The 21,817-nt window shown below is 39.9% G+C and overlaps 1 protein-coding gene across 1 annotated transcript in view; it reads right to left on the bottom strand.

The window, feature by feature from the left end:
- Positions 1–21,817, bottom strand: part of Cntnap5 (contactin associated protein family member 5) — a 976,150-nt gene that overhangs the window by 506,927 nt on the left and 447,406 nt on the right. Inside the window, exon 6 of the mRNA XM_057769582.1 lies at positions 13,882–14,066. Within this exon, the coding sequence (XP_057625565.1) occupies positions 13,882–14,066 (185 nt within the window). The remainder of the gene's footprint in view (positions 1–13,881; positions 14,067–21,817) is intronic.

Raw genomic sequence — 21,817 nt, 5'->3', positions numbered from 1 at the left:
GCTCAGTTTAAATGTACATTATTGCTTTTGTTCTGGCTGTCAGTTTTGTAATGGACTGTCTCCAACAAAAGATGTGAGCTATTGTCTTCTTTTCCAGGCTCCTCTGAAATGTAACCAAGCTGGGTATCACTGAGACACATAAAAATGTCATGGCCATCAAAAGGGACAGCCCTTCTTTGGAATGTAACCAAAGCTAATGAATTTCTGTCACTGATAAATAAGACATGAACTTTTAATTTTCTGGTATAATCTCTTTATTTTTAAATATTTGTTTGAGGGCTGGGGAGATGGCTAGTAAGTGAAAACACTGGCCAATAATCCTGCCAGTCTGAATTGATCCTTAGGATCCAGATAGTGGATGGACAGCATGAACTTTTGCAAGCCATCCTCTGACCTCCATAGGTGAATTATAAGAAGAACACATGAAGACACAATAGATAACAAAATGTAATAAAATATTTTAGCATAGTAATTCGAACCTAAGTGTATGTATGCATGAATGCACACACATGAATATATGTGAGAAAGATCATCCTAGAGTGTTGTTCTTCAGGCTCTGCTCACTGTATTTTCTGAGACAATGCTTCTCCTCAGGATTTGATGCCCACTAGTTTGTCTAGACAGGCTGGCAAATGAGCATCAGAAATTTATCTGCATTTGTCTCCCCCACACTGAGATTGCAAGTGTTCTCCAGCACACCAGGCTTTACCTCATCATCAGTGTGTTGGTTAGTTCATTTACTTAATTTTTGGTCAACTTGACACACACTGGGTCATCTAGGAAGAGGGATTCCAAATTTAGAAAATAGCTCCACCATATCAGCCATATCAGCCTGTTGAAGCCTTGAAAGCATTTTCTTGATTAACAATTGGTTTGGGGGGCCTAACCCACCGTGGACAGTGCCACCTGTGCATTACAGAAGAATGAAGACTGACCAAGCCATGGAAAACAATCCAATAAGCAGTCCTTTTCCATAGGCTCTGCTTGAGTTCCTCACTTTATTCCCTCAGTGATGGGCTGTTACCTGGAAGAATGAGATGGAATAAACCCTTTCTTCCTCAATGATTTTTGGTCATGGTATTTATTATAGCAAAAGAAAGCAAACTAGAACAATGTTCTAAGGACAGGACCCAGGTCCTTATTTTTACTAGGCAAGTGCTTTTTCCACTAAGTCATCTCTCCATTCATGTCTACATGTTCCTGGATCACTTGGAACTTCAGTAGAGACAGCCCAACCTAGATGTCTGCAATTCAGATATATTTGATGAGTTTCTGTTATTAGAAATGAAGCCAGAAATCTCAGTTTTCTGGTGAAATCTGTGGTGTTTTTTTAAAAAATGATTTGAGCAATGATTTGAATGCATATGCCTGCAATTTCCACTCTGCTACCATGGAGTCTAATCCCTAAACTGTGAGCCCCAAATTAACTCAATTATTTTCTAAGTTGATCTTGACATTATGACTTACCACAGCAATAGAAAGTAACTAATATAGATAGGGTATCTCCTTTAACCTGGAGCTTGCCAGTTCAGCAGGATTGGTTGACTAGTGAACCCAGGGATCCACTCTGCCATCACAACAATGAGATTACAAACATCCGTGACAGTACCCAACACTTTTGAAGTCAAATTCTCATGCTTGAACGGCAAGCACCTGACTGACTTAGCCATCTCCCAGCTCTATACTATTTTGAAGGAAACTCAAAGTTCCATAGCCCCATCTTCTCTCCGCCCTTCAGTCTACCCTGGCAATTTGCCACATTGCCACAACAACAAACAGATCCATGATCTTTAGAAGCCTGCTACAGCCTTTAAAGAGAACAAGCAGATGGTAAGGCAGAGAGCAACAGATGCTGCCAGTGGGTTCTTCGTAGTACAAATTGACCACTCCAGTTTTCCCACAGGCAGCACATTGCTCCATGTAATAGGATCTTGCACTTGAGGCTGGATCCAGACATCATTTGTATCAACATTGTTTTTGTTCAGCCCAGAGGATGAGTATTGCCTGTGGCTCCTACTGCTAAGTGAGTAAATCGGTATCTTTCTCACACTCACAGACTCCAGGGAATCAAACTGGTATAACATAAACTTTATGGGTTTTGTCTCTATATAACAATAACTAGGTTCTTTGGCCAACTAGTCAAATTGTATAAATTTTATTCTTCTAGAAAAGATCTGGTTGAAAATATGTATTTCAGTGTTCTCCGTATGCTGAGACAGCAAGGGCTCCTGCTGGGGGCACTCATTTGTCTGTGGTTCCATAGACGAAATCCTGCTTCATAGGAGCAGTGTTCATAAGCCAGGTGAGATGACCACAATGTCAACTACGATGACTTTCCCAAGACATCCAAGTCTCTTGACTTAAAAGTGTCCTGCCACCATCAAAATCAGGTCTTCTCCTCTCCCACCTGTTCTTCTGAGGATATGGGGTAGCTATCCCCAGCATGGACAGATCTGAAAATGGTTCAGTGTGATTCTGAAGGCAATTTCTTAGTGTTAGAAGAACTGAAAACACATCTGATTAAGTAAATCCTTTGCTTGATTTAAACCTCTTTAAATATTTAGATTGCGGCATGTGGCTCTCTCCATTTGTATTCTCGCCCCAGGCTCCGTGTGTGTCTGAGAGAGCCTGGCTAATTTTCTATTATTTTATTGATGACTATACTAATTCAGCCAGTCTCCAAGTATCTGATTAGCCACCTCAACTAGAAGTGGAAGGCTAATTAAGCTGTGCTATCAACATTCCAGCAGAAACTTGGAGAAAATAAGGAAATATGTTATCAGTGGCCTCTCTGAATACTGATAAAGACAAGGAATCCAGGCTTGGTGGCTCAGTGCTGTGTCCGCAGGTGCTTTTAAGGAGATCAGGAAGATCACAAGCAGCCTTGCTACATAGAGTCCTGCAAGCCATCCTGGGTGCCTTAGAGAAGAGAAATAAAATTAAAAACTATTTAAGAACTACTTGGGGCAGAGGCTTAATGGTTGAGATTTTGGTTAACATGCTTGAGGCCCTTGATCCAACTTCCAGCACTAAAACAATAAAGGGGAGGAAGGACGGTCTTTCTTGGTGTGATGTCGATATTAAAGACTTTCTGTCATATTTAAAATCATCTGTTTATTTTTAATATATTAAAATATGTCTTGAGAATATATATATATTCGTGTGTGCCTATGAGTCCTCATGAATATGTGTGCATATTACATGGAGGGTAGAGCTCAACAGTAGATGTTTTTATAACACATTTGTTTATTATTTAAATAGTCAGCATATAGGAGATATCCACCTGCCAAGGATAACACATGGAAGTCTAGAAACAACTGAGAAATTGTGTTCTTGCCTTACCCATGGAACTGAACGCAGGTCATCAGGCTTGGCAGTCAACTAAAACACCAACTATCTAACTCATTAAACAAAATTAAATGATGATAGAGTCAGTGAAACTGGAGCTCACCTATTAAGCTAGAATACCTTTCCAGCAAATCCCATGGATCCTCCTACCTCCTAATTCCCGTGCTGGAATTATATGCATATACACAAGCCTTATAAAGTAACTTTTATGGCAACTCACAGTTATAAAATTTGAGGAGCTATTAGATCACAATTTTAAATTGAACATTAAAAGGAAAGGGAATAACCCAAGAGGATCTAAAGTCTTTCCCAGAAAGAGTTCAGACCCAGTTCTATTATCCATGCTCCTAGGTCCAAGGCTATTTCTCTGTCTCCAAGACAGGAACCATTTACTCTGGACAGCGTGTGTCTGTGCCTCTGTGGCTATGAGGAAAGAGGACTGAAGACGTTTTCTTCTCCTGATGTCTTGGAGGTACCAATGAAATACATCATGAACTATACCCACTGCAGGGCTGGTTGAAAGGTTAAATCAGTGTTGTGACTTGAATGAGAAGTACATCTGAGGCACATCTTTCAAGGGAATTCTTCTGTCCATAAAGGCTCTGGAGCCTTAAGGAGATAGAGCCTTGCTAGTGAAGTGTAGTAAGAGAGGTGGGCTGCGTTCCCACCCGGCTCCCACAAGGCTAGCTTATGCCCTGAATTAACAACACAAAAACTGTATTCTTTTAAACACTGCTTGGCTCATTAGCTCTAGCCTCTTATTGCCTAACTCTTACATATTGATTAACCCATTTCTAATAATCTGTGTAGCACCACGAGGTGGTGGCTTACCAGGAAGGATTTTAACCTGCGTCCATCTTGGAGAGAAGTGCTATAGCGTCTGCCTCACTTCCCTTCTTCCCAGCATTCTGTTCTGTTTACTCCACCTACCTAATTTTCTGTCATATTAAAGGCCAAGGCAGTTTCTTTATTAATTAACCAATGAAAGCAACAGATAGATAAAAGACCCACATACATCAGTGAAGAGCTTCACTTAAGGTTGGTTTTGAGGTTTCATAGGCTGGACCTACTTCATTTGCACAAGATTCTACACTGTTACAGTGTGACAGCTGTCCTCATGCTCCTGTCCCCTGCCTTGCCCTCTGCCTTGCTCCCAGTGATGGAAGGTATCCCTCTGTAACTACAAGCCAAAACGAACCTTTTCTTTCCTCAAGTTAAATCAGTCAGAGTATTTCAGCACAGCAACAGTAGAGAAACCAATACAAGAGTACAAATGTTATTTATCTTTGGAGATTTTCTTCTTTCTTTCTTTCTTCTGCATCTTATCATTTTCCATTTTCTTGTGTTATTTTCATGGGATTCCCTGTTTTCTCTCTATAGTCCTTTTAGACTAATCTAGCTACTTAGTATCCACAGAAGGAAAAGATGAATAGCATCTATACTTCGCATTGTCTTGGAAACTAATTCGCTGGGGATCTTTGGTTATTTTAATCATAGATAAACAGCTCTGCTGTGTCCAGCTGGTCATTTAATCTTCTAAGTGTGAAAGGAGACGTGATCAGTAGGTAGAACCAAGCACTAGCAAGGACTGCAGCAAGGGCAGCCTCTGAGCATGTGGCCCTTACAACCACCTTCTTATGGGGGACTGGGAGGTAACTCCACTGGTAGACACTTTGCCTAGTCCACATGAGATCCTGGATTCCATTTTAAAACTGCAAAAATAGGGTAAGGCAGAGCACACCTATAATCCCAACATTTGAAGTGTAAATGCAGGAAAATTAGAAAATCAAAGCCATCTTCAATCGCATAGTAAATTCAAGACCAGAGGCTTTGGGCTACTGGAGAGCCTCTCTCAAAAATTGCATAGAAAGAAAATTGTACCAGTACTGGAATAGGATGAGGATTAGGTTGATACTATGTTAATTGACACAAAGAAAATAAGTTATTTGTTTAAGAAATATCCCCTGTATTATCAGAGACTTGCAGTTTATAGAAAAAAATTAAAAGGAAGTAGAAAAATGTCAACTCTTATAATAAAAACAAATTCCAATGCATGTATTTATTTAGTTATTTAGATGCTACCCTACCCTAACTATTTAAATAGTTAATATATGCATTTAAATAAGTAAATAATCTAGGAGGAGAGCAAGTAAAAGACAAAGTATGCAGCTCTGGCTCCCATAAATGTGCACACACATGAATGGAGACTCACATGTACACAGGAATATGTACATACGCAAGACCCATCTTAATATGAATTAAAAGTAAACAAATCACAACAGAAGGCATATATATATATATCATTATTTTAATTAGGCAAAGATGTGTTACATTTGTTTACGCTGCAGAATATTTTTTAACTGTGTAAAGATGTGTTACTTGTATATACTGCATTTGATTAATTATGAATTTCATAATTTTCATCTTGCATGCCCAACGCACCTGGCTGTTCTAACAAAGAGCTGAATGGCCAAGAGCTGGACAGAGAAAAGAGTGCTGGAGCTGGGATAGAGAGAGAGAGAGAGAGAGAGAGAGAGAGAGAGAGAGAGAGAATAGGAGTAGAAAGTAGAAAGCTAGGTACAGTAGAAAAAGGAAGAATGAGAGGAGAAAGAGAGAACAAGGGACATGCCCTAGGTAAGAAGCCAGACATACTCCAGCAAGTCAGACATAGATAATCAGTGTAATATATACAGGAGTAAGAAAGGTAATGAGTCTCAAGGCAAAAGTAGATAAAGAGAAATAAGTTAATTTAAGCTAAAGAGCTAGCCAGAAATGTGTCTAAATTAGTCCAAGTGTTAAAAACTAATAATAAGTCTCTGTGTTATGATTTGGGGGATGGTTTTTGGCATAAAAGAAAAAGCCTGGTATGTACATATATGTATATGTGTGTATACCAGTATAAATATATGTGGCATATATATTATCATATATATATACACACACACACAGGGTTTCTCTATACAGCTGTGACTGCCCTGAAATTCACTATGTAGATCAGGCTGACCTCAAACTCATAGAGAGGTATGTACTACCATGCCCAGTAAAACTGGAATTTTTAATGAAAATCTGTGAATAAAAGAATTTGAGTAATTTTAGAAGCACATGTTAGGACTATGTCATTAAGAATTCATCTTTTCCTGCTCTTTGGACTGGAGAAGGAGGGGGAGGGGGATGGGGGGGAAATAGGAGGAGGTGGAAATTTTTAATTAAAAATTTAAAAAAAGAATTTATTTTTTCTATCATCTTTGTTTCTTTTTAAAACATGACCCAAAATTTTAAAAGTTATTTAACGATAAATATTTAAAAAAAATGTCAGTCGGGCAGAGGTGGTGCACGCCTTTAATCCCAGCACTCGGGAGGCAAAGACAGGCGAATCTCTGTGAGTTTGTGGACAGCCTGGTCTACCGTAGCTAGTTCCAGGACAGCCAGGACTACTACAAAGAGAAACCCTGTCTTAAAAAACCAAAAACCAATAAATAAATAAATAAATAAATAAATAAATATGTCAGATCTCTTTAATCCCACTCTCAACCTCTACCTGAACAACAACTTCAGTATCCTTCCAGCATTGTCTATGTTTGGTTTTCTTTCTAGTTTCTTTGCTTGTTTTTAAACAGATCTTATGTATTCCGAGATGTCCTCAAACTTGCTTTATAACCAAGGATGACTTTCAACTTCTCATCTTCCCACCTCTACCTTCCAAGTGCTGGGAACACAGAATCAACCCACCCCACCTAGTTTATGAGATATTGGTAATGGAACTTCGGGCTTTTGGGATGTTGGTGGGTACTAACTATATCAACTGGCCTGAAACCAAGTCTTCCACATTTTCAAGTGTATACAATCTCTTATTTTACAGTATATACTAGTCAAGCTGTATTACATACTAAATTCTTTCTTAAAAGAAACATTTGGGGCTTGAGAGATGACTTAGTTGTTCAGTGGCTAAAAGCACTGACCGCTTTTGAGATTCCAACTACAATGGAATCTGAGGTCCTCTTCTGCCTGATGCCCCTGTCTGTCATTCAGGAATAGATACAAATACAGCACTCATATACATAAATAAACAAAATTTTAAAAAACTACATTTCAAAAGCAAAAAAAAGACATGAGTGGTGGGGTGTACTTGTACGTGAGTGCAGTTGCTCTAAAGATGGCATCAGATCCTCTGGAGCTGGAGTTACAGGCTAGTGGGAGCCCCCCTTGTGCAGAATGGGACTCAGCTTGGGTTCTCTGGAAGGACAGTATGTACTCTTACTAGATGAGACCTCTCTCAAGCCATCCACACATGTGAATTAAAGTGTTCAAAGATTTTAGTTAGTCTCCGTTTGGAGTTTTGCATGGTTCCTGGTTGTTGTCATGGTTGTTGCTTAGTTTTAGATTTTTTTTTAGATTTTTGTTCTTTTTTTGGTATCTTCACTTTTTTAAAATTTCTCTTAGTGTGTATGGAATATCTGGGTGTAAACCATATGCTTCTAAAATGTTTATATGATTTAGGGTACTTATTAGAGAATGGTATGAAATGGGATCACTGAGAGCTCTTGAAAGCAAAGGACTTCTTGAACTATAGGGACATCGGAGGACAAAGGTCCTAAAAATACCTTTCTAAACTGCATCTGGCTCCAGGTTGGAGGGAGGGAGAAAGGCCGTCTGTCATCTTCTCCAGCATTTAGATCAGTTTGTGGTTTCAGTGATGTGTGTTTGGAGAACATTCAGGAGCTGTCCATCATCTCCTTACTTCTTACCTGTTTGTCAGGATTTTGTAGGCCTGATCTCTGTTGTATGTGGGACATAATCAAAGCAGACAGCTGCAAACATCTTATGATGGCAAATGCTACACCAGCTGATTCACAAAATATCACATGTCACTGATGGGAATGTATTGTATTGCTGTGATAAGACAGCTTGAGCAAGAACAATTATAGAAAAAGCTTATTCAGGCTCCCAGTTTCAGAGGGTTAATGTGCATGGCCAACATGGGGTGGAGCACAGATAGCTGCAGGCAGGCAGGGATAGGATTGGAGCAGTAGCTGCCAATTTATATTTTGGTTCACAAACGCTGAGCAGACAGAGAGAGCTAACTAGAAAAGGCTTGTCACTTTTGAAATTTCAAAGTGCTGTTCCCCGTGACACACCTCCTCCAACAAGGGCACATTTCCTAATCCCTCCCAAACAGTTCCAGTAATTGGGTCCAGGTATGTAAATATGTGTCTTGATGACCCTTTTGATTCAAAGCACATGGTCTAAAAGGAGTCATAGGTACCACATTTTTTTGATCAACAGTTCTACATTTTGGTAAAGTTTATAAATGAAGATAGAGTTGCATAATATAGTTAGCGCTGAAACAAACTATAACAAAGAAGATCTAGAAAATATCCTGGCATGCTCTGACAGTGGGTCCCAGGAAATGGCATCAACATCCTTCCAACTGTAGGAGTCTGTATCTCATGTGTACACAGAGCTCAGGGAGAACCTGGAGTGTGATTTCTACTAACAGAATGCACTGTGATGGAGCCCATCCTCTGATATGAATAGCAATGTTCAGTGGTGCTTCTACTAACAGCTGAAGTGGTTTTGCTTCTGAGTAACTGAAATTTCAAGTTCTTACCTTTTAGGCTTATACCAGCTTGAGGGTGGGAAACAACTGAATACAACATTTCCCTCACCTAGAAGGCTCTTTCTTCTCCTCAACTACTTTGAGATAAATCTTCAAGGCTAAAGGCTTCTGACACATAATTCTTGTCTTCCCGTACAGCTGGTGTCTGCCACCACCTCAATTTGTCTTCTTTTTGTGATGTCTAGAGCAACCTGTCTGCACATTCTGGCAAAAGTTTGAGGTTCCTGAAGCAGCAACTGCTTAAGAGAAATATTTCAAGGAGTTTTGTTCTTAAGAAGTGTTTCTCACAGGCAAGGAAGGGTCTCTGACTTCATAAACTAAGTGACATCATTGAATTTCATTTCCCTGAAAACTATCAATCATTTCAATGTCAAACAGCTGTGATCTCATAGAATAGCTTTACAAGTGAGATCATACACTGGCACACAGGCTTGCAAGTCAGTGGTGAATTAGGTAATGGCATTGATTTTAGAAGTCACCTTGGACATGAAAGTATTTGAAAAAATGGTGAGATTGAACAATGACTTTATGGTGTTCTTTTTGTCAATGTTTTTTTCAGGTTCATTAAAGATACTTCTATGCTTTGATGTAAATCTAAGCTGCTCTGTTCTCTTTGTTTTTTCAATCAATTAAACAAGTTGACATAAGAAAGTGATGGGTACTCAAGGATGTTCAGTTTTCAACAATTCAAAAATACCTACCTGGAATCCTGTCTTTTGAGTCATAGAATGTCAATGTGTCTTTTGAAATCACTGAATGACATATATTATCTATACTATACTGAGCAGAAGTTCGGATTAAAGAAAAAGACCTATCTTAAGTTTCATGTTAATGATTGAAAAAAAAGGTCTGCTCCTAATCTTTCCATTTTTTCTTTATATATCACCCTTTTATTCCCTATCCTTCCAGGGTTTTAAATTGTGTTCTAAGGCTTCCTAGTCATTGTCCAACAATCCATTCTAGTCTAGTTTCCTGATAAAATACCCTGGTAAAGCAACTTAAGGAAGGAAGGGCTTATATCTGCTCATTGTTCTATCATGGCAGAATAAAGTTTGAAGGAGCTGGTCACATGCTACCCACTATCAAAAAAAGAGAGCAATTAGTGCTTGTGCTCAGCACACTTTCTTTTTTTAATATCACCCAGGATCTTTTCCCAGGAAATGGTGACACGATGGGGGGGGGGGTTCCCATCCAGTTAAATTAACCTAATCAAAGCAATCCTCTGTTCTGGTTGGTTTTATGTCAACTTGGCCTAAGCTAGAGTCATTTGGGAAAGGGAGCCTTAATGAGAGCATTTCCTTACTAGACTGGCTTCTGGAGAAACTTGTGGGGTATGTTCATGATTGGTAAATGATGTGGGAAATCCTTCCTCATAATGACTGGTGCCTTTAATGGGATTTTTGTTCCTGGACCTGTCATATATAAGAAGTATCCTAAGCTCATCCTAATGAGAAGCCATTAGGCTCAAGCCAGTAAGAAGAACTCCTCCATGGTTTCTGCTTTAGTCCCTGCCACAAAGTTCCTGTCTTGAGTTACTGTCCTGATGTCCTGGATGATGGAGAGATACTTGGAAGTATAAGAATTGCCTGCATGATTTCTGAGTAAAGGCAGCAGATCCCTCTCATAGAATTTCTGACTCAGTAGGTCTGGATAAAGCCTAAGTGGGTTCTATTCAATATAATTTTAGGAGTTGCTGAGTGGTCTGGGTCCTGAAATAAGTAATTAGAATTGCTAGCTACTTTTCAAATAGTTGTTCAATATTCTTTATTCACCATAATTTAAATTATTTATAAAGGTCTATATATGCTCTATCAGATAATCTTTGACTAATTCTTTTATTTTAAAAAATGTTATATGTATTCATAGGAATGATATTTATTCCTATGAGTATAGATGTCCCAAGTTACAAGAGGAAGATATCGAATCCCTAACACAGAAGACAGAGGGAATTATGTTTTACCTCTGTGTGTATGGGAACTAAACTCACGTCCTCTGCAAAAGTATTATGTGCTCTTATTGTTCTTAATGAAGGTCACATACAAACACACACACACCAAGAATTTACAAGTGCAACTTCATATGTACATTAAATTCATAATCTTATTCTGACTAAAGAATCCATTGCATAGAATTTAGTAAAGATAAGAAATATATTTATCTTTGTTATATTTTAACATAGTGAGCTGATTCTTAGAAGCTTTTGATCCTTTAAGATATGTTTTTCTAAATCTTTACCTGTAATCAAAATCTCTGTCACATTTACTTCCTTCCTCCTCCCTTTCTCCCTCCCTTCCTTCCTCCCTCCCTCCCTCTCTTCCTTCTTTCCTTCCTTCCTTCCTTCCTTCCTTCCTTCCTTCCTTCCTTCCTTCCTCCCTTCCTCCCTTTCTTCCTTCTTTCCCTCCCACCTTTCCTTCTTTAATGAATGTGTAAGAATGGAAAAAAAAATTAGTCTAGTCTGGCTGGTGGTACAGGTCTGTATATTCCATACTCAGTAGAATAAGGCAGATAATTTCATCAAATCTTTTCTTGAATTTTAAAATAAAAGCCATCGGTGGTGGCACACATCTTTAATCCCAGCACTCAGGAGGCAGATGCAGGTGGATCTCTGTGTGTCTGAGGCCAGCCTGATCTAAAGAGTTAGTTCCAGGGCAGGCTACAAAGCTACAGAGAAATTCTGTCTTGAAAAACCAAAAGGGGATGGGGGATGCAGCTTTGTTGGTAAATTCTAACTTTAGCACCACATTGAAGAGAATGTCGGTGTACACCTGTAATCCTAGTACTCAGGAAATGAAGGCAAAGGGATTAGTCCTTTGAGAGTTCAATGACAGCCTGGGCTACATGAAAGCCTCTCTTAAAATAACATAATGCTTTTAATTTAATTTAAAAGCTAATGAAAGGACTGTGTCTATAGCTTACTAGTAACATGGCTTCTAACAAGTGAATACCTCTAGTATCAATTCCAAATAACACACACACACACACACAAATATTAACCTTGCACAATTAAGCATAGAGAAATGAGCTTTCAGTCAGACATAAGGTTAGCAGACTCCCAGCCCAGGCCATCTATAAAACAATGAGTCAAACTCTAACTTGGAGCATTTTTCTATAGCTTAGATATAAGACAAGACATCCCCAGACAAAGCAGTTACAAAAGTTCTGGTGTAAAAGTAGGTAAATGAGATATAATTACATAGAAAAGTAATTAGAAATTACCAAATTTATTTCCTTAAAAATATTTCATTTAGCCGGGCGGTGGTGGCACACACCTTTAATCCCAGCACTCGGGAGGCAGAGGCAGGCGGATCTCTGTGAGTTCGAGGCCAGCCTGGTCTAGAAGAACTAGTTCCAGGACAGGAACCAAAAAGCTATGGAGAAACCCTGTCTCGAAAAATCAAAAAAAAATATATTTCATTTAATTGAATCTCAACCCATTTAATCAAGTTTATGCAGTTTATGTTTTAATTATAGACAACGTCTACCAGGCAGCTTTCAAAATTCCTGAGAAATCTGGTGTTTGGCCTTCTTGTACTTAGCTGACTTCTACACAGCACTGCTATTGTTTAAACCCTGTCCATTGCCTTGTTTGAGTTTCGGACCTTGGAACCTGTTGCACACATCTTAGGTCGTACCTTCTGATCAGGCTAACTGTATCCTTTGGTAACGATCCAGTGAGGTCTCCTTCTGGAAGACATGTGCTTCACTGCGTGAGCAGAAAACCTCCTTTTTTCCCAGCCCCACCAAGAGGGTCCCGTCCTTCTCTCCTCTGTCCCCTGGTCACTGGCCTTGTTGTACTTTGACTATTAGACTAGAAGAACTGCAGCCTCCTTTAGCTTGATGCAGTCCACTGATATCTTCCATCATGGCTCTAGGTTCAGTCCCTAGTACCACAGAAAAGGGCAAAGCAGTTCTAGTTTACTAGCTAGAGCTAGAAGTTCAAATGGTCATGGATGTAAAAGATCAGGGACCCTCTGAGAGCACGGGTTTTAAGACCACTGGCAATTTTTAGAAATTAGAATTCCACCATGTGGTTCTTGGGAACTGAACTCAAGTGATCGGGCTTGACAGAAAATTTCTTTATTAGCTGAGCCATTTTTCTAATTCACACACGAGATTTTGTTAATATTTTCTGTATCTTTTAATACTCTAGCTAATTAAAGTTTTCGTTAAAGAATGAATGGTTTATATTTAACTAACAGATAATAACTTCGGGAAGCTAAAAGTACATATATACCTATAAGCATGTGCGCACACACACACACACACACACACACACTTAAAGACACATACACATAGTTAGCTTTAAAGGCCCACTTGTTATGGCTTAGCATTACCTAGTAAGTGTCAACTGAGTCTTTATTAGACTGGTTTGAATGTAGGAGACTCTCTTGGTTGTTAATTGAGGTAGGTTATCTACTCTGTGATCTACACAATCCCACGTGGCAGGTTCTGAACTGTATAAGTGAGAAGAAAGCTTCTTGACGAGAAACAAATAATAAAAATGCATTTATTCTCTTTACTCTTGACTATAGATGCAATGTGACTGACTATTTGAGTTCTTGCCTTGACTTCTGTGAAATGATGGGTAACAATCAAGAATCATAAGCTAAATAAACCCCTTGTTAGCAGAAGTGTTTTGTTGTTGTTTGTTTTTGTTTGTTTACACAGCAACAGAAATGAAACTAAGATACACACATGCACACACATAAACAAAGGCATACTTGACTACCCACATGCATACATATGCACATACAGAAAGTAAAAAAGAAGTATTGATTTTAGCTGGCACTCTTGATACCTCATCAGCTGCACACAGTTTGGCAAAGGCATTTCCAGACATAGCCCAGATGGAGGAACTTAAAGGTTCTATTTACAGACAACCTACTCCTGGAAACTAGCAGAGAGGACTGACTTACCTCATAGTCAATGTCCAGGACATCAGTCTCACCCTTGGTCCGGAAGTGCTGTGTGTTTGTGTCCACAGTGAAGTTTGCCTGTTTGCCCACGCGCTCCAGGAGAACCGAGTGCCAGTGCTGGTCATCCAGAAGGCTGCCCAGCACAACAGAGGGTGTGATGCTGCTGAGTCTAGCTTTGCTGTCATCTGCAGAGGGAAAAACAGGATGGAGTCTTAGCCCAGGTAGCTTTGAATCCCGCCTATCAACAGCAGTGAGTACTGACCTCCTGAGTTTTCTCAAAGACCACTTGAGCTGACCCTCCACAGTGCACACCTGCACAACTAAAACCCTCTGCAGGAGTCATCTACAGGCTTTTCCCACAGATTTTAGAACCCAATTTTACCTCAAAAAAATACACATCCCCACTTCACAAAAGGAAACATAATGGTTCTGGGACACCAGTAATTGCATGGTGACAGGAATGCTTATAATATTGGCCACAGGAATAAAATTTAAAAGAGAAGTTTCCATATTCAGAAAAAAATAACTAGATTTATAATCACATGTTTTCTAATATTATAATGAGGAAATCAGATCTTGAACTGGCTTGGGAGTATGCCAATAGTCATACAGAGTATCTGGGCACACAGGAGCAGAGAAAGACAACCATTCCAGCTGCAACTGTAGAGTGACTATGGCATGAATTGAGTCTGTCTACCAAAAAAGTTATGACTACCACCACACAGAATTTTGTCTCAAATTTAAGGGGCAGCTATCATTACTGATACATAATTTTTTAAAATCCTTATAAATATCATGTGTGTGTGTGGGTGCACACGGGAATGCAAGTGCATGCGTTCATGTGTATAAAGTTGCTTCTCTTCTTCTCATGTGTGTGCTGCTGTATACTCTAACCCATCCGGTTTCGCAGCAAGCACCTTTACACACCAAAACATTTAGGCTCCCCATACATTAATTTACATTTTAGAGAATAGTTTATGTCCCTACCTCTTCATAATATGATACCTAAATGTATTTCTTCTTTCTTGCACTGTGTCATTCTTGGCTCCACCTGTACTCACCTGTGCACAGGTGGCATTATGTGACATTCAGGAGTCAGGAGAAGCTAATATCCCTGTAGGATGCTCACTCCTACCTCTAGTATGGACTAATGGTGCTTTTCGTCTCACTGAGACATGATGTCTGGCTTCCTGCCAAAGCTGGAATGGGGATTCTCCACTTAGCATACTTGAAAAGCAGGGCTGGTGAATTAATATCTTATTCTGTTTTGTTGGTTTTATTATTTATGTATTCCATAAACCTTGAATTCCCACCACTGTCAGATTATGCTAATGTCTTAATAAACACCCCTGTCTCTTCTTTCTCGCCTTCCTCCAAAGAACATTCTGATCTCTCCCAGAACTGATCATGGTCATACAGAGAGACAATATGGAGGTAGGTGAAGCTATCTCTTCTGAAAGTTTCAATGTTGGTGTAGTCCAGTAATAGCAGGACAGGTGACTGACTACATAAACACAGACAAAAGGCAAAGAACGCAGGAAGAGGTGGTGGTTACCCAGCTCTTCTCTTTTACAGTGCATCCTTGCTTTAAGATCACAGAGGTAATCTCCAAACGTGTTTCATCATTACTTCATTTAGAATCTAGAAACCCAATTCTTGCTTTATGTAAGAAAGTAGGCAGTTGGTGCTATCTGAACCCCACTAGTGCCCTATCTTGAATGAAGATCTTAAGAAAACATGGTCACTAAGGTACAGACTCAGGAAGCTATGCTGCTAAGCTAAAGTTGGGACATTAGATGGGATCTCTAAGTCCTGGTCCTTTAACCTAGTCATCTGCGTTCTCAAAATGTATCCTAAGGCAATAAATTAATAGTGATTAATGATTTAAAAATTGGAGATAATGTTCAGTAGTCTGCAGGGAGATTAAATATATATATATTCAACAGAAGCATATTAGATAGCTGTTCAAGCAGCGTTTTTAAGGTTCTCATAATATTTTTAAATATTTTAAATATTTATGAACAAAACTACATGGTTAGATGAAATCAAAAGTGACAGCTAATAAGTAAAATATCTAACAACTTAAAATTCTTAAGATACATACAAGTAAAATAGAAATGTGTGTATATATGCACAGTAAAAGCACTAATAAATACTATAAACTCATAAAATGCAAAAATTTGCCACATAAAAAAGATTTTTCACTGTCACTAAGATAAAAAGTCAACCCACTGACTGGGAGTAGATCTTCACCAACCCCGCAACAGACAAAGGTCTGATCTCCAAAATATATAAAGAACTCAAGAAACTAGACTTTAAAATGCTAATTAACCCAATTAAAAAATGGGGCACTGAACTGAACAGAGAATTCTCAACAGAAGAAGTTCAAATGGCCAAAAGACACTTAAGGTCATGCTCAACCTCCTTAGTGATCAGAGAAATGCAAATTAAAACAACTTTGAGATACCATCTTACACCTGTCAGAATGGCTAAAATCAAAAACACCCATGATAGCCTTTGCTGGAGAAGTTGTGGAGTAAGGGGTACACTCATCCATTGCTGGTGGGAATGCAAACTTGTGCGACCACTTTTGAAATCAGTATGGCGTTTTCTCAGGAAATCCTGGATCAGTCTACCTCAGGACCCAGCAATACCACTCTTGGGAATATACCCAAGAGATGCCTTATCATATTATAAAAGCATTTGTTCAACTATGTTCATAGCAGCATTATTTGTAATAGCCAGAACCTAGAAACAACCTAGATAGATGTCCTTCAATGGAAGAATGGATGAAGAAAGTGTGGAATTGATAGAGGAATTACTTTCATTTAATAAAGAAACTGCCTTGGCCCATTTATAGGCCAGCCCTTAGGTGGGTGGAGTAAACAGAACAGAATGCTGGGAGAAAGAAGCCGAGTAGGGAGTCGCCATGATTCTCCCACTCCAGACAGACGCAGGTTAAGATCTTTCCTGGTAAGCCAGCTCGTGGTACTACACAGAATATTAGAAATGGGTTAGATCAATATGTAAGAGCTAGCCAATAAGACGCTGGAACTAATGGGCCAGGCAGTGATTAAAAGAATACAGTTTCCGTGTAATTATTTCAGGGCATAAGCTAGCCATGCGGGCGGCTGGGTGCCGGGGACGCAGCCCCGCCGCTCATATTACAACATGGAATATATACACATTAGAGTATTACTCAGCGGTAAAAAACAATGACTTCTTGAATTTTGCATGCAAATGGATGGAAATAGAAAATACTATCCTGAGTGAGGTGTCCCAGACCCCAAAAGATGAACATGGGATGTACTCACTCATAATTGGTTTCTAGCCATAAATAAATGACATTGAGTCTATAATTTGTGATCCTAAAGAAGGTAAATAAAGAATGTGAACCCAAAGAAAAACATATAGTTATCCTCCTGGATATGAGAAGTAGACAAGATTGCTGAACAAAAAATTGGGATCATGGGGGTGGGGTGCGATAGGGGTAAGGGGAGATGGGGAGAGAAAAGTAAGAAGGGGAGGATGGGGGGAACTTGGGGAATTGGGATGGTTGGGATAAAAGAAGGATGGATATGGGAGCAGGGAAGCATATATATTAATTAAGGGAGCCATCTTAGGGTTGGCAAGAGACTTGAACCTAGAGGGTCTCCCAGGTGCCCAGGAGGATGTCTCCAGTTAGTTCCTTGGACAGCTGAGGATAGGGAACCTGAAATGGCCCTATCCTATAGCCATACTGATGAATATCTTGCATATCACCATAGAACCTTCATCTGGCGATGGATGGAGATAGAGACAGAGACCCACATTGGAGCACCGGAATAAGTTCCCAAGGTCCCAAAGAAAAACAGAAGGAGAGAGAACATGAACAAGGAAGTCAGGACCGTGAGGGGTGCACCCACCCACTGAGACAGAGGGACTGATCTATTGGGAGCTCACCAAGGCCAGCTGGACTGTGACTGAAAAAGCATGGGATAAAACCCGACTCTCTGAACGCGGTGGACAATGAGGGCTGATGAGAGGCCAAGGACAATGGCACTGGGTTTTGATTCTACTTCATGTTCTGGCTTTGTGGGAGCCTAGCCAGTTTGGATGCTCACCTTCCTAGACCTAGATGGAGCGGGGAGGACCTTGGACTTTCCACAGTGCAGGGAACCCTGACTGCTCTTTGGACTGGAGAGGGAGGGGGAAAGGAGTGGGGGGAGGGGGAGAGGAGTGGGAGGAGGGAGAAGGAAATGGGAGGCTGGGAAGAGGCAGAATTTTTTTTTCAATAAAAAAGGATTTTTCATTTATATTTTACAGTTAGAATTAAATTACAATGTGAATCCTATGTGAGTTACTAAACGCCACCTGATTACAAGGAGTTTCATGTGTGTGTGTCCTTGGTGACTTCAGGGTGAGTTCATTGTCTTGTACATGTTGGTTAAGTTCTTAATATATTCTACCAGTGAGTTATGTCCATATTCATAGATTCAGTTTTTATTATGTGTATTTGCTGATTTATGGGGTTGGTGTGAGTGTGATCATGCAATGGTGTGCATGTGTAGACCAGAGAGAAGTTGTAGGAGTTGGTTTTCTCCTTCTGCCTCCTGGGTCCCAAGGTTTGAAATCAGGTTGGCATCCTTGGGCAACAAGCACCTTTACCCATGGAGCCATCTCACCAAGCCCGAGGCTGGCTATTAATTGACTCCAAAACTGAAGATATGAATGAACTCCATCTACTCCTTCTTTAGTTATTTTTTGACAAGAACTCAGATATCCTACACCAAAACAAGTGAAAGTTAGTTTGACAAAAAAAAATGAGGAAAAAAATTCTATTTGAGGATTAGTAGCTTAGAATTCTACTGATGAAGAGAGAATAGCAATCATCTAATGAAACCTCCCCCAGAAATCTAGACTGTTGTTATGGAAACCATAGAAAACAATTCTCAACACACTATCACAGTTTTTATCGTGGGACACCTGTTTCTAGTTTTATCTCGGTTGCATTTGATGTTCAATTATCTCATTTTAACAGATTTTCAATTTATTAAGACGAGACAAAAATCCTCATGAACAGTTGAGAAGAATACAAATAAAATAATGAGGAAGAAGCTGCTTTTGGGGACAGAAACATAAAGAAATTTATTTCTAATTAAATAAAACTCTTTTTTTTCTATTTAGTTTGAAGATGATGCAAGTAGTACCTAAGCCTTATTGGAATGAATGTGGGAAAGAGACGCTTGCACTTTTAAGAGATTTATTACTTTTCGGAATTTTTATTTTATATGCATGAATACTTTCCTCACATGTGTGTTTGTGTGCCATGTTTGTGCCTGCGGAAGTTAGAAGAGGCCACAGAATTTTTTGGAACTGAAATTATGGATCAAGGGTTGTGAACTGCCATGTTGGTCCTGGAATTTGAACCCAGGCTTTCTGTAAGAGTAAAAGTGTTTTTAACTGCCCAGCCACCTCTCCAGCAGCCCCTTAAAGATTTATTTTTAGCATTTGTGTGAGTGCGCGTGCCTATATCAGTCAGTGTATATATGCGGTCGAGTGCAAGGGCCCATGGAGGCCACAAGAGCACCTCCCAATCTTCTGGAGCCAGAGTTATATGTGTGTGTGTGTGTGTGTGTGTGTGTGTGTGTGTGTGTGTGTGTGCCTATGAAAGTTACAAGAGTGCATTGGATCTTCTGGAGCTAGAGTTATAGGCAGTGTATGAATGTGTGTGTGTGTGGGTGCGTGTGTGTGTGTGTGCATGTGTGTGCCTATGAAAGTTACAAGAGTGCATTGGATCTTCTGGAGCTAGAGTTATAGGCAGCTCAAGCTGACTTGGATCTGAGGAAACAAACTCCAGTCCTCTGCAAGAGCAGGAAGTGCCTTTAGCCACTGGACTATCTCTCCAAATCCCTCCACCCAGTGTTGTTTAAAAAGGAAAAAAATAAAGAAAGAAAAAGGAGGAGGAAGAAGAAGGATGAGGAGGAGGAGAAGAAATTGGTTACAAAGAAGCTGTGTGACATCCACAAGGACACAGAGAACCAGTTACCATGCCGCTTGACCTGACCCAAAGCTGACAAGCTAACATTTTCTCTATTCTTCCTGCTAGCGAAAGAATGATGCTCGCATTCTTCCCCGTCTCTGTGTTCTCATTATCCACATTCAATCCCAGTTCTCTGTTGTTTGTGAGCAGTTTTTCAGACTTGGAGTGGAGGGGTTCAGAAAATGACTGGAAGAATTGGAGAGCAGGGAGCTGTGCTGAAGGAAAATGGTGAAATACAATGGCAGAGGACATTGTATAGAATGCCAAGGCAAATGATAGCTGCATAAGTTAGCCAGGATCAGAAAAGCATGACTCTGGAGCCATTTTTTTACTGTAGACAGGACTCACAAGTGCTCTCCTAAGGCTGCAAGTGAGAGCACTAAAAACAAAGGAAGTGATTCCAGCTGGATTGTTCCCACCCCACACCAGCTGCCTTCTCAGAAAGACAGGCCAAATCTCTGGGTATCAATAAAGCAATGAAATACAAATGTTGGACATAGGAAATCCAGTGTAGGTTACTCCATGATTGCTGCTTACTGGTGTCTAACTCCTTTGACTTCACCACCATAAAAAAGTGTTCCCATGCCGGGCAGTGGTGGCACACGCCTTTAATCCCAGCACTTGGGAGGCAGAGGCAGGCGGATCTCTGTGAGTTCGAGGCCAGCCTGGTCTACAAAGAGAGTTCCAGGACAGGCTCCAAAGCTACAGAGAAACCCTGTCTCAAAAAACCAAAAAAGAAAAAAAGAAAAAACAAAAGTGTTCCCATGGTGAGTCTATGTGACACGGTTTGGATGCTGTATGAGTACTATGTTTTAATTAACATTACAAAGCTTGACGGTAAGTAGAAACTTGTTTGTTTGTTTGTTTATCAAGACAGGGTTTCCCTGTGTAGCTTTAGAGCCTGTCCTGGAACCCGCTTTGTAGACAAGACTGGCCTCAAACTTATGAAGATTCGCCTGCTTCTGCCTCACAAGTGCTTAAAGGAGTGTGCCGACACCACCCAGCCTAAGTAGAAACATTGTTAAAGCAGAAAGTGACAAGTACTTTTAGATCAATAGTGCTAAGCTCATTGCTTAATTGCTGGTGGGTGATAATTAATATTTACTGACAATTTTGCAAGATCTAGAATCACTTAGTAGACAAATCTCTGGGCATGTATGTGAGATTCTAGTCTGTGTTGAGGTAGGAAGATCCATCTTAAATGTGAGCAGCAACTTCTTATGGACTCGACATCAGGAGTGAAATGGAGGGGAAAGTTTGCTGAGCACATCATCTGTCTCACTCTCCTTCCTGACTGCAGACACAAAGGGACCACGGGCCATAATTCCACTGGATATGCCCAACCCACCATGACAGACCCTTGCGTTATGAGATGAAATAAATCCTTCCTTCCCTACGTTGCTTTAGTTGGGTGTTTGGCATAGAAACAGGAAATAAATATATAGTTCATCACATGCTTATTTCATAAGGTGTAGCAGTTATGAAGTCAGCCTGGGATGCATGAGACCGTGTCTCCCCCCTCTCCCCCTGCAAAAAAAAAAAAAAAGAGAGAGAGAGAGAGAGAGAGAAAGAGATAATTCATAGGACTTTCATGTGATGTAAACGGAATATGCATGTGTGTGTGTGTGTATGCCTAGATGTAGGCTCTCAAAATGTTAAAAACTGGAAAGAAATACTTTTCAAAAAAATTGACAATTATTCTAGAAATCTACAAATGCATGTTCATTGGCTTAGTTAAATGCCTGAAATTCAAAGGAGCTATAAAATAAATGACTACTGAGGTGGATAAACTCACCATTGTCTTGATAAATTGTCGTGCAGTCCGTGGCTTTAACCTCTGAACCCTGCACCTGTCCCCCAAAAGACACCCAACTCTGCTAGTGTTCTGTAACAAAATCCTTATTGTTCTCCATC

The sequence above is a fragment of the Chionomys nivalis genome, chromosome 5, assembly GCF_950005125.1.
Source record: "Chionomys nivalis chromosome 5, mChiNiv1.1, whole genome shotgun sequence".
In the NCBI taxonomy this organism is placed as follows: Eukaryota; Metazoa; Chordata; class Mammalia; order Rodentia; family Cricetidae; genus Chionomys; species Chionomys nivalis.
The sequence above is the reverse complement of the archived record's forward strand: the minus strand, read 5'-3'. Positions and strand labels throughout refer to the sequence as shown.